The sequence below is a fragment of the Streptopelia decaocto genome (assembly GCF_964273445.1).
Source record: "Streptopelia decaocto genome assembly, chromosome: Z".
NCBI lineage: Eukaryota > Metazoa > Chordata > Aves > Columbiformes > Columbidae > Streptopelia > Streptopelia decaocto.
In genome coordinates this window covers 40,077,202-40,090,550 of record NC_138657.1, presented here as the reverse complement: position 1 = coordinate 40,090,550, position 13,349 = coordinate 40,077,202, and the positions used below count along the sequence as shown (strand labels likewise).

Below are 13,349 nucleotides of genomic sequence, written 5' to 3'. Positions count from 1 at the left end.
CATACTTACAACCTACAGTGCTTTACCAGAGCTCATCAGAACATTATTCTTCTTGTGAAAACAAAAAACTAAAAAAAATTCAAATTTTTATCAGTCTTTACCAACCTTATCCAGAGTCTGGGTTGATCTATAATGTAAAATGTAATGAAAAGCAATACTACTACCAAGAAGCAAGATAGTCTGGCAAAGTAATTGCCATTGATGCTCAGTTTTGACTGGATTTAGGCACCACAATATGGTGGCTTCTTGATGGGAGGATTTAATAGCCTACTCAGCCTGGAAATAAACTAGTTTTAAAATGAGGAGAATGTTTCTGTAGGCACAGCACTAGCTACCCACACCTACTGCATGAAATAAAACTTCATATTTGCTTTTGTCTTGCAGAATGAAATACACGCAGTATGTTTTCTTGGCCTCGGTCTTCTCCACTGTTGAATACAGCCTAGCTCAGACCTGTGCAGTGGAGTCTTTCGCTGTGAAAGACAATTTTGATCCAAAAAGGGTAATTATGGTTACAGCAACAGTACACGTGAAGAAGCTTCATATATAAACTGTTTTTCCAGGTTATGAGTTGTGTTAATCTAAAGGGGTTAATTACCAGATGTTAACTTCTTTTGTATGTTGTCTCTCAGACACTGTTCTTGTAGTTTGTTTTTCTCACTACTTCTGAGCATTATGGTAAAGCTGGCCTTGAAAGTCAGGGATGCTAGTCTGTTAGATGTCATTTTCCATTAGCTTGAAGCTCACTGCAGATCTCAATTTTGAGTGGAACCATGAGTGAAATAATTTAGATCCTGATCCCAGAGAAAGCCCAAACACATGCCCTGGGGGATTTGCATCCACCACTAGCCATTCTTGGGAGTCATAGCAAACTGAAAATTTATCTAGTTAGCTATCCTGAACACAGACTGGCTCTTGTTTAAACACAGCATTTAATCTGCCTGCCTCTGAGGAGGAAACCAGGGCTATCTTGGTGTTGGAAAGATCCAGACAGGTGTGCCAGAACCTATTTTGATCGTCTCCCAGCAAACATCACTTCCAGCTGCAGCTGGAGTGGGGCCAGGACTTCCTCTATATAAGATTGTCTTTGTTGGAAACAAACCCATGTCTGAGGAGAGCGTTAGAAACACCCCAGTTTTAAAAAGTCAATGTTTTTCTCAGTCTTCTGTGTTTGGGAATCACACATTGTGTTTCAGGCTTATGTATGGAACTTGACAAACAGATCTCATTGCTTCCCTGAACAACTAAATTTAACACAGCTAAGTTCTGCTTTCCTCATTATTTTTACTAGCAATGTTACTTTTGGGGCCCGCCCTGTCTGTCATTCACCCATTTAAATATTTTTTTCATTTTACTAGATAGAGCTTTTCAGGGATTTTCAGGGATCCGTTTTTTCCTCTAAATTTTCTTCCCCTTAATCTCATTTCATTCTGCTTGCTGCTACTCTCCCCAACACATCCTTTCTTCTTCACAGTGTACAAAGCCATCACTTTCTGCTTTGCTGGGCAGATCCTTTTCACTGTCAGAGATCCATTGTGGCCCCCCCCACAGCCACAAGGCTGCCTCCAGACAACTTGCTAAAGGTCTCTGTGGCTACAATTTAGTATTGTTGATGGCATCTTCCACAGAAAAGCAGGGGCCTGAATGGGAACAGGGAAGAACTGGCCTGACTTCCAGCCAGCATCTCAGGTTGGGAGAAGCTTTCAGTGTTAAGGTCACTGTGATAGGAATGTCTCATGTGATGAGAGTATGTGCGCACAGAAGTGAAGAGCTGCTACACCCACTCCTTCTGGCACAGAGGCAAGGGTTCACCAGATGGTGTAGCAGGACCTGTGTGCTACATAGACACTCAGACTTCCTTCATAGGCCAGGCAATGGGTAGTGAGAAGGGCTCTATGTTTACAAAATTGCTTTTGTGCTAATCTTGCTATGGTGATTAATCCAGATATTAATAGTCTTTCATGTTAGTATGCAGGGAAATGGTACGCCCTGGCCAAGAAGGATCCAGAAGGCCTTTTCCTTCAGGACAATATCTCTGCTGAATACACCGTGGAGGAAGATGGCACTATGACAGCATCTTCCAAAGGCCGAGTGAAGCTTTTTGGGTGAGCTCTTTTGACTTTCAGCTCTAGCTGCTGCCATGAGGTGTTAGAGAAGGGGAATATGGAAGGTGATCTGTCCTGAGTACACAACATGACTGGGTTTTCTTCATCAAAAATGGAAGCTCAATCAAGGGAATATATTAGAGGCAGAGGTTAGAGACTTTCAAGTCCTGGGTTACTTCTCAGCCTAGCTCTTGTCTGGGTGCACCACAAAACTACAGCATAATGTCAGTTATAAAGTGAAACTTGAATGATGGAGCAGTTAGGTACATGACTTGCAACCATGTGAGAGGAACTAGCGGAGCCTGTGGGACTGCGAGCGCAGGGCAGCTCTCATTTCACTGAGAGATTCAGAAGGAGGAGTGTAATGAGCATTACTTTCACAGATCTTTCAATGCAGTGTTGGACCTCTGAGGAAAACATGTGGTTAACTCTTGGATGCCCTTGAAATGTCTGAACAGATAGATGGAAGAAACTTCAGAGTTTTGCCTGTTGGTCATGGTTACTATAAGGAATTAAAGCATCTAAAGGGATTAAATAGCTTTCTGGGTGTAGGAAAGAAAATCTGGGGCTTTCAGTAGGCTAGCACTAGTTTTGTTGTGCATTAGCTACCAAAACTGTCTAACTGCATGAATAACAGAATGGAGGACACGGCTATGAACCTTGTAAGTCATAACAGCACGGCACGCCAGGATATTTTGGCATGGAACAAATGAAGCTTTGCAGGCATGCCACATAGTGTGGGTGGGAAGATTCCTGAAAGGTCTGTTCAAAAACCAAGTGGGGTGTCAGGGCTGCCACGAATTTATTTCTGCAATGGCAAGGTAAAGGAGAAGTGCAGCCTGTACAAGGAAGGGAATGAAGAACCTTCCAGAGTTTCATAAATCCAGATAATACTTGACAAACTATGCTAAGATGTAGTTGGTATTCAAGGCAAACAGATACCAGTCAAAGAAAGGCATTAGAAGAAATGGACAATGAAGGCAGACTGTTTGGGCACCCACAGGGTTTCCACAGTGTGTGTGAAGGCCTTGAACTTAGCTTGGACAGCAGAATGGCTGTAATTATTTCTGTGTTGTAACAGATGTCCCTGTGCCAATAGAGCTAGGAAGGGTTCGAGAGAGAAGAGACAACTCCCTGACTCTGCCTAGGGACACAGTAAATGAGCCCAAATGCAGGTCAGCTCGCTCTGCAAACTGCTAGCAGGGAATCAAAAAATTACTTCCATCGTTTTGCTCAGTGGCTGTCTGCTTGCACAGAAATGGGTGGTAAAAAGCCTGCTGACCTGAAGGAGCATCAGCGTACTGCCCCAGTCACAGCATGGTTGCACAGCAGAGGAGGGGACCAGACAGCAACAACGCACTGTCAGTGATGGGGCCACTGTCACAGTTTTGCATTACTTAGTGACAAACAGTGACTTTGTATGAAGAAAGGCCACGGCCATGCCTGAGGCAGTTGTGCTGAACTATAGCTTGGTTCTTGCCTAAGTCCTGAATAAGGGACATTCATTTGAAGCCCACATGCCACAGGGTTTTACCTTCACTTTTATGGATCTTCTTGCAGGTTCTGGGTGATCTGTGCTGACATGGCTGCTCAATATACAGTACCTGACCCAACCACTCCAGCAAAAATGTATATGACTTATCAGGGCCTGGCCAGCTACCTCTCCAGTGGTGGTGAGTGAACAGCTTCAGCCTTGTGGTGCTGGAGAGTAGCTTACAGCTGCCCAGATTTGTGTGTTTCAGTGTATGACCAGAAAAAACAGTTGAGCTCAGACTGCTCTAAGTGAAGACAAAGCATCCTTTTTTGGGGGGATTCTTTATTGAAGCAGTACCATTTATCTCCATAGAAGGGTCAGTATCCAGAGACTCCTCACAGACCCAACAAATATATCCATATATATTAACAAGGAGGATGCAGCTTAGAGGCAATGGGACACATACATGGGTTTTGCACAGCCAAGTAGGGTGATGAGCCTAGGGAAGCAATACTTTCGACCCCACAGTGGGCATTATAAAGGTGCAGAGGATCAGTCATCCTTATACTCCTCATAGTTAGAGGGAGGCGACATGCAGACTCACATCTGCACTCCAGCAGCCAGGCACAGTTCTTCTCAGGCAGACACAGCTGGATTCAACAAAATGGAGCCGTTAACTCAAGTTCCCCTTGCAGAAATTGCTCATGCTGAACCTCAGTTATGCACCCTGCAAACCCCATACTTTGTGCCTGAGTCTCCCATAGCTGCAGGGCTCCAGCTGTGGACATTGGGCAGGACCTGGCCTGCTAATGCATAAGAAAGGAATATTAAATTGACTGAGTACTGGCAGATTAACCACAACAAAATGCATCTAGTTGAGCAAGGCTGGAAGACAGGAGACATGCTTTGCTGAGGCTTCTCAGATAGGAAGTGTAATCTGGATGCCCAAAACTTAAGCTGTATGCCCTGCCCCCCATGTGAGAAACATGAAGCCATTTTTTTGTAATAGAAAATGTGGAAAGTCCTAGTCCTTAATACTTCTAGCCTAAGAAATCAAAGATGAAAAGCACTGAGCATCATGGAGATCAACATGTAGTCAAGATGCGCTGTGCTTGTCCCAGTTCTCCAATTCAGGGCGTGGAGATAAGCTGGGTGTGGGAGGTGACTTTAGATCCTTTGGGACGCTATTCCTGCCATTTGCCGAAGTGAGGTGTCTCCCTGTGGGATGACTAGGTTCACCTCTGCTCTGTTTTGCCCACCACGACAAACACGAGTGTTCTGATGTTTCAGGCGACAACTACTGGGTGATTGACACCGACTATGACAACTACGCCATTACCTATGCCTGTCGCAGTCTTAAGGAGGATGGGTCTTGTGATGATGGCTACTCCCTGATCTTCTCACGTAACCCCCGTGGCCTCCCCCCAGCCATTCAGCGCATTGTGCGTCAGAAGCAGGAAGAAATCTGTATGTCTGGCCAGTTCCAGCCCGTGCTTCAGTCAGGTACTTTGGGCTGATGAGCAAACCCACTTAAATGGCTGCACTGGCAGCCTGTAGAGTAGGTGGTTGCATTTGCCCTAAATGCAACAGAACTGTAGCAAATCAAAGTCCACTCTTTTAGCATCTTTTTTTTTTTTTTTTCATGTTATATCTGATAAGACAATGGCTGCAAAAGGAGGTCCATGTAAAGCAGAAAGCCTGTTACAGGCTGGTTCTGCAGCCTTATGTTTGCCCTTACAGGAATCCTGTAAGCTGAAACTGGCACACTACCAGAGGAAGATCAGCTTTGTTACTCTAATAGGTGTAACAACTCTAACAGGTGTAACAACCTGATGTTTCTGCACTTCAAAATGCTTGTTTAGGCCACCTGGATAACAGCACCTTACCTTAGCTCTGTGCACTGTCCTCCAGGAAAGGAGGAGAAGCTGCCTCCAGAAAGGAGTAACCTCATTCTTCTTAGCTCCACCATGGTTTATCTTCTGGGCAGTCTGAGTAGCAGAGATGAGGGGTTCTGAGCAGTGGTTCTGACTGTCTGCTGTCAGTTAAGTCATCAGTTGTGTTACACACACGCATGTCTAAAGCTCATTTTGTGAGAACTTTTTTTCTGGAGGCGTGGGAGCTGATCTTGTTGTGTGAGTCAGTCCTCCACTACAGAGCAGGTACTGGCATCATCCAAGATTATGAGATTGGTATGGGCACCCCTGCCACTTGCCCCTCCATATTGCTTACTGTAGCAGAGGGAGGGGAGCTGGTTTGTGGGTGCTCATGTAAGCTGGAAACTCATGGTCAGCTGGAACTAGCAAAGCCTGCACAAGTGCTATGCCAACAAACAGAGCAATCCAAACAGCAACTTTTGCAACCCCCCCATTCTAATGCTTTACTGTGATTCAGAAGTATCCTAGGAACATTGTAGCTACAGCTTCACTGAAGACTAAAAGGCTGTTAAAGCACTTCTTTGCAAATTTTCTCACAAGGACTAAAGTTTACTTTTCTTTCTTTCCAGGGGCCTGCTAAAAGTACACTTCTGATCCTATCCTTAAACAAAGAAGCCAGACCTCTTGGTCTTGAAGTTGCTACTCAGCTAATAAAAAAATAATAGTGTGGACTAGTGCTATTTTCCTGAAAAACACAAGAAAATATTGGGGATTTTGTAAACTATGTGCAATACAGTATTGATATTTGACTTTCCAAGGCAATACGTAAAGTGGCATTTGTCAATAAATGTTTTTAAAAAAAAAAAAACCTCTGGAATTGCTTTTTGTTATCTGCTATCCTGTTAGGGAGCAGGAAGAGTGCAGCTGCTCACCAAGAGGAGGTGAGATAGCAGCCAAGGGTGGCCCCAGCACAGGCATGGCAGTGTCCCTCCCTGGCATCAAGTAGGGGGAGCAGAGCAGGGGGGTTGACAGGGACAGGTCACCTGACAGTGCTGATCATCAGACAAATGCACAATGACAGGGTGGGTCTAGGGAGTTCACCTGGGAGGTCCGGCCAGTGAGCGTGGGCAGCAAGGTACAAGGCAGGGCACAGGCATGACTGTGAGGAAGCTCTTAGGAGAAACAGGACTGGAGGGTGGGTCAGACGCAGACCTACCTGCAGAAAGGCTCTCAAAGGGGTAGGGGCCTGGGCTGAGGTCAGGAAGGTTTGTGGATGTCACGGAGGCACCCTGAGGTTAGTTTAAGGGACAACAGGGTCCAAAACAACTTTTATTAAACCAGTGAGAAACAGGGTTTTAACACTCCAAAGTGACTTAGATAAAGGTTCGGATATCAGTTGAGGAAAATTATTAAGGGGCAGCAACTAATACAACAGGCGGTCCACAGTGTGCATGCATGTGGCTTCACTCAGAACAATGCCGGAGCCATCCCTGAGTCCCGGAGAAGTACACACTTGCCTAAACACGGTGCGGGATTATTTTTAAAGAGATACACGTACTCGTAGTGAGTACGGGAAGTGTATACTCGCGATTCTGCGAGGGTAAATTTATAATACACTCGCAGTCCTGTGAGGGTTAATTTACTTACACGTGCAAGTGTGCACGGAATCCTACACGTGCTTATGTGGAAGCACGGGAGGAAAATACACTCGCGATTGTGCAAGGAAATGATTTAAAGTACATGTGCAAATGTGCACGAAAAGTATAAATATAGTCGCAATCCTGCGAGGGTTAATTTACTTACACACGTGGCGGCAAGGCAAGCGGAGTCTCAGTCCCGGGGAGCGGGGTGGGGGCCGTGGCTCCTGGCGGCAGTGGCTAAGCTTGTGCTCCGAGAGACCCGCGACAAAATGGGTGGAGTCTCGACGAGAGTCCCGTTTTTATAATGCCTGATCAGATCTGACTGTAGGCATTCTAGAAGCTTCTCTGCACCCCCACACTGGCTGTGGGTGCCCCTGAAGCCTCCAAACATCCCCCACACTGGCTGCAGGCGCCCAGCAGCTCAGTGGCGCCTCGGCAGTCCCTTCTCCTAACGGCCCTGGCCAGGGTGCTCTGGGGCCAAACAAAAGAAGCTGTTAGCCTCAAGTAGCAGAGAGAAAGGGAGATGTGCCTACTCCTTCCATACTGAAGGAGGGAGGGGGAGAGAGGGGGGTTTGCATTCTGCCACAGTGGACCATAGGCAAGGGCTAGAATGGGAGTGCAGATCCCAGGTGAGGCTGCACAAAGCAACAAAGCCTTGTGGGTGCCTGCAGGGTCCTGGCATTCACAACATACCTCTCCCATCAATGTTGCTATTTAAATTCCAAAGCTAAGAAATCCTCTTGAACAACAACACTGAGATCAAGCTGATAGTGTGATCCTTGCTGCCTGGTAATATCTTTTGGTTAGTCCTGGTACATCTAAATACTCAAAGTCTGCATAGAGTATTTCTGAATCACAAATGCAATAAAGTAGATGTTGCTTTCAATAACACTGGGACATTGCTTTGAATGAGCAGTTACTTGTGTTTCTAATTAAATAAGCAATAATTTACTCACCACGGCCTTCATAATCCAGCCTCCAGTATCTGAAAGGTATAGAACTGAAAGATCTAGAAACGACAGGTTTTATGGGCAATAATTTTACAGATAGAGGGAACCAAAAGAATATTATCTAGACAACTGCGTGTAGGAAAAGGGTAATCTGTGTCAATATTTTTGACGTAAGTTTCCCACTGCTCTTGGTAAAATCACACTCACTTTGAACATTTCCTGTTAATAAAACTACCAGTCCAGAACACCTTCAGCACCTTGCTGAACCCTGTGGTTTGTCAGCACAGGTCATGATTATGAAGCATAGAGGCAAGGCCATGCTAAACAGCTCCCACTCCTGAGGCTTTCAAAAGGTATGTGGTACAAGGTTGATACTGAGCAAAGACCTTCAGAGCACTACCCTACAAAACAGCTTCTGAAAGATTCTTGCACAATCTTACAGTATCCAATTATAATCTACTGCATCTGTTCGAAGGAGCATAAAAAACAGTGACTAAAGACTCTTCTCCAAGGCCAGAGGCATTACCCCAGGGATGCAGGGAAGCCTCTCAAGCTTGTATTTCCCTGGATTTCCAGGCAGGACTCCTAAGGCTCTAGGACAGCATCAAATAAAGGTGTTCCTTGCTCTTCTGGTCTAGGTAAAGCTACCCTGACATGGAACAAGATGGTGAACTACCACTTAAAGCTAAGATCAGAAACAGAAGAGTAGCAGCAGCAGGCAACGCAAACAAAAAACTACACAGACAGAGACTATTGAGTGTTGAAAAAAATATCAACCTTTTGTGCTGGGCCAAGTGCAAGGTCAGTGCATTGACTGAATGTTCACCACCTGCCTCCCTCTCTCAAAAGGAAGTACTGGGGTGGAGATATGTGAACTTAGGACTTGTATCACAAGCGATTACACAACACTAAAGGAGCCTGACCTTTGGCCAGGATATTCAGACCAATACTACCCGTCCTAGAGAAGTGGGATTTTTGATGTCTACAGTCATAATAACTACATGACCAGAGCAGATGGGAGTTCTAGCAAGAAGGATCTATATGCAGGACCAAGTAGATCCTTACTGTGCTTGGTGTGTTCTGTCTAGATGAGTTAGACAGTGAAATCCCTTCTCAGCCACACAAGGTTCTGCCTCCAGGTTTGCAGGAGGATAGTGGTGATTCTGGGAGAATAAACTGTGGAGTTATATGTGCCCCAGGAATCTGCCTTGTTTTTGGAGGAACTGGGGGAACATGTTCCCATCAGGACAACATGGAAGCCCTCATCATATGATCTGGTGAGTTAATAAACAGATGGTAGGTAGCTCATATCCATTTCTCTCCAGCGACTGCAGGAAATGTGAAAGACAAGGTAGGGAGGGCAGGCAGCTACAAGTGTATTCTGATTTACACTTCTGTTGTTATTCCATTGAGTTCAACATAAAACATCTTGGGTACATGCAGAGGCAGACACACTTCTGTCTGCTGCTTGGGCTGGCTGATAAGAACAAACCTTATATTACAGGTCTTAAGTGTGTGTGTACGTCCTAGGTCATAATTTCTGTCCTGCACAAACTTTCCACTAACAAGAGAAAAGAAAAAGCTGCTTACAAATGAAAAGGACTGTTGTTTTGTCCTCAAAAGGTCCTTTAGTGCTGGCAGAAAGGCCACTGTGCAACAGCAGGAGGAACCCTGCAAGGATATTGTCCTTTACACATCAGTGAAAGTACTCGCAGCAAGGACACTGCAAGTCCTCAAATATGACGCTATGATACCATGTTGAGTTAGACCAGTTTTCCCTGGGCTGTGATAACTGAGGCAATCTATACATTTAAGTTGCTACGTCAGCCTTTAAATTTCTTATGGTCACAATCCCTTCATGCTTTATTTTTATGTAATGTTGGAACTTGCACCAATCAAGCTATCTTTTATACCCTGAGCACAAGCCTTCCTTTCCAAGATTAAACTGTTGACACAAGAGTTTTAAGCAATTTCCAGAACACAATGATCAGATCTTGTTTTTACACAGCTCATGTTAAAGATTAAAAACAGTTTTTATTGGGTGGCACAAAGGATGGTAACAAATGAAGTATATATACAATTAGACAATATAAAACACTAATTTGAAAGGTTTTTCCCCAGCTTTCATTTCAACAAGCAGTTGCAAAATTGTTACATAGCCTCGGAAGCTTTTGCTTGAAGAGTAGGCAATTAATCTCATCTTGCAGTTGCCATTGGATTTTCCTATTTGGACTTATGGCCAGCAAGAGACACACCTGAGTGCTCTGCAGTCTTGCTTTGGTTCTGATGCTGCAGAACTATCAAGCACTTGTTACGTCCCACTTAGTGCTCTGCACGTCTGGCACTTATGAAAACTGAAACTGTGAGGGAGGCCTGATCACTGCCTGGTAACGGAGGAGATGGTAAAGTTAAACACACAATTTTTGAAAACCTATCAGAGTCAGTGACAGACGGATACAGAAAACTGAAGTTTCAAGTATTAACTAGCACTTTTATGTAGACATTAAATTTTAAAAGTTCTGCACAAGCCTTTATGGGCAAGGAATTAGCAGACTGAGATGTGACAAGTGGTCTTTATTCAGACTTCATTGAGGCAAGAAATATTTCATCTGAGTTCTGCAACAAGACTAATCTTTTAAGGCTCACTTTCAGCATAAGCACATGAAAAAGTAACCAGAAGGTAAGAAGATACAGGCCTCATCTCATATATACTGACTTTTTCTATACTTTTCTGTAAAAGCAAGGTCATTCGAGGTAGTTCAGCTTGCTCCCACTGTGCAAACTTGGGGTTCTTTTGTCCGAGGCCTGTATGTTTCATCAAATATGCAGTCTTTGTTGTTATGTTGGTGAGATGGCTGAGGTCAGCAAGGAGAGCAGTAGGGGATTTGTTAGTGCAATCTCTCAGTGTTAGTTGCTCCTCTCATGAAAAACACTCCAGCTGTTTTCACTGGCATTATCCTTCCGTCCACAAGCATTTTAAAAGCACATTTCAAACTGTGCCAGTTGTAAAAAGGAGCAAGTAAAAAGCCACACCTTCAATTTCAGGGAACTTTGCTGTTACATAAAGTGCTTGGCAGCTAGAAGGACAGACAAACATGTTCTGTATCCCATGGTCTGGGGCTATCACATGCTTGTAGACATACTTTGCAAAACACAGCAGCTCAAACTCTTCTGGGTTAATTTCCTAAGTAGTTGTCAGCAGCATCCCTGTCGCATTCAAGAGTGTGCTCTCCTCTAATATGAAAACACTAGCACTTCAGCTTTCTCCTGGTCACCCAAAGCCAAGGCTCAGGTCACTTACAGGCTGAGAGGGGAGGCATGCTGCGGGGAGACATTAGCTGTAAGGGCTGTAGAATGACAGCCTAGGTAACCGAAATGAGATGAAGAGGGCTTTCAGGGTCAGGGCCTCTACCACAATGAGGCAGCAACTGGTGGCCACAGTCCTACCTGGTAACTTGGGCACAAGCAGAAATCAGAAAATGCAGGGAAGCCTGGAGGCTAGAGCTTCCTGTGCCGTCTTCACCTCAGAGAATGAGCTGCTACCCCTTCCTCTGCCTGCGGGAGCAAAATAGCTCTGGCATCCAAATAACAGCCACAACTGCAGTGACGGCGGGGTGGAAACCCTTGTGTGAGAGGCTGAAGAACCTCATACATCTGAAGACACACCAAATGCTCTTAAATAACCCACAGGGGCATGTGTCACTAACTGGCAGAGAAGCAGGGATCCTTCACTTCATACTCTGGATGAGTCTGGTTGCTGTGTGCTTTTCCATCAAACCATTATGTCAGGACAGCCTGGCAGTTCACTCTCAGGTCCTCCTTGTGCCTTTGCTGCCATCTTCACTTATACAGTGAAGTGATGGTCCTGCTTCTGCTGCTGTTTGTGACCTGTATAAATCTTGGGTTGTCCCGACCATTAGCTCAGTGTAAAATGGGGAATAATAAGTATTAATTCCCGTAATTCCTAGTGACCAAGCTGAATCCCAGTCCTAGAGCTGTCTTTTACAACTGTAAGAGTTGGGCTGTCAGTTCTGGCTGTTTAATAATGCTATCTTTTGAGCTTTGAAGAGTTAACAGGAGCAGTTGCTTCTAACTCACATTCCTTACTTGTTTCATCAGGTCCTTTTGATGCTCCCTCCTCAGCTTGGGAGGAGTTTCTTTGTCTGTGGAGTTGTCATTTGTGGGGAGCATACACCAAGCCAGGCATCACTCTTCAGAGTCACTTGAAAGCTTCAACATACTCCACAGAAAGAGAGGACGGGCCTGCCTTGCCCCAGTAGTTAATGGCACGCACTCTGTAAAAGCCAGAGACTGAGCCTCCTGCAAATGAAAAGGTTAGAAACGGTAACTGTGAAAGGCTGACACCTGTGGTGCTTGCAGAATGCGGAGCAGGCACTACTCCCATAAAATGTGGATTTGTGGAATGGGCTGGGGAAGTAGTGAAATCAGTTCTGCACTCTATGTAACTGTGTCTGTGCCTGCCTCACTAAAAATTATTATAAATTCCTCATGGCCAAGTACTGGCTCTTTTGTTTTGTTGCCCTAGGACCTCCTCTCTCCTCATTAGGATTGGTGAGTACAGCTACAGGACTGCTTTCTCAGCAGTGCCTTTGGAAGAAGGCTACGACATCTTCTGCAACCCCCTACTAGCAATTTCCTTTTTTCTGACTTACTTTCTGATGCGATTTTGCCTCTGGAACAGGATAAACAAAGAAGCAGAACAAGAAGCATGCAGGGTGACTGAAACCCCTCTGCTCAACTCCAGAAGCAGCACCACTTGCTCCAATGGTATGTGAGCTGATGTTCTGTGACTCTGCTGGTTTTCATCCTTGATCCAGTTGGAAGAACACAGCCTTCACTAGCAGAGTCTTCAACCTCACAAGCAATGTAAGTGTTTTTTCCTCATCTATTTACTTGATTTTTATGTGTGCTTTAGTATTTATTTTTTTTTTCTAAAAGAAAAAGAACACTAGAAATGAGTGAGAAGGAACTACCTGACAATAAAGGCTGCTGAGATATAAGACTTTTCAAGCAGCCTATTATTTTTTTGGTTTTGAAACAAACAATTAAATCTGGTACATTCCCCAGATCTGTACCACTAGATGATAATGAATTCTAATTTCAGAGATTTGCCTTAGCCATGACTTACAGTCTTTGCTTACCTATGTAGCATTTACATTGCAATAATAGCTCTGAACTTTATTAGGCACCCACTGCTGATGCTAAGCCTTTCTCAGGCTAAGGTAAGCTTGTGTTTTTGGCAAAAACTCTCTCAACTGATCTTTATTACTACCACTTTGAGGCAA

The 13,349-nt window shown here is 44.6% G+C and overlaps 2 protein-coding genes across 11 annotated transcripts in view; one reads left to right on the top strand and one right to left on the bottom strand.

Annotated features, from left to right (window-relative positions):
• Positions 1–385: 385 nt before the first annotated feature.
• Positions 386–7,492, top strand: LOC309451534 (purpurin; the record flags this gene model as incomplete). The annotated part of the gene is made up of 4 exons (XM_082075246.1): positions 386–502; positions 1,969–2,105; positions 3,666–3,778; positions 4,870–7,492. The coding sequence occupies 4 exons, from the start codon at positions 386–388 to the stop codon at positions 5,094–5,096; spliced, it is 594 nt and encodes a 197-aa protein (XP_081931372.1). The 3' UTR covers positions 5,097–7,492.
• IDUA (alpha-L-iduronidase) overlaps positions 3,917–13,349 on the bottom strand; it is a 52,384-nt gene continuing 42,951 nt past the window's right edge. For 5 of the 10 annotated variants that reach the window (XM_082075241.1, XM_082075243.1, XM_082075245.1 and 2 more), the window contains one exon: positions 10,058–12,363. In XM_082075241.1, the coding sequence (XP_081931367.1) occupies positions 12,263–12,363 (101 nt within the window). In that variant the 3' untranslated portion in view covers positions 10,058–12,262. Of the gene's footprint in view, positions 4,383–8,049; positions 8,103–10,057; positions 12,364–13,349 lie in introns of those variants that run through there. The other 5 variants (XR_014186261.1, XR_014186262.1, XR_014186263.1 and 2 more) reach the window with 5 other exon arrangements.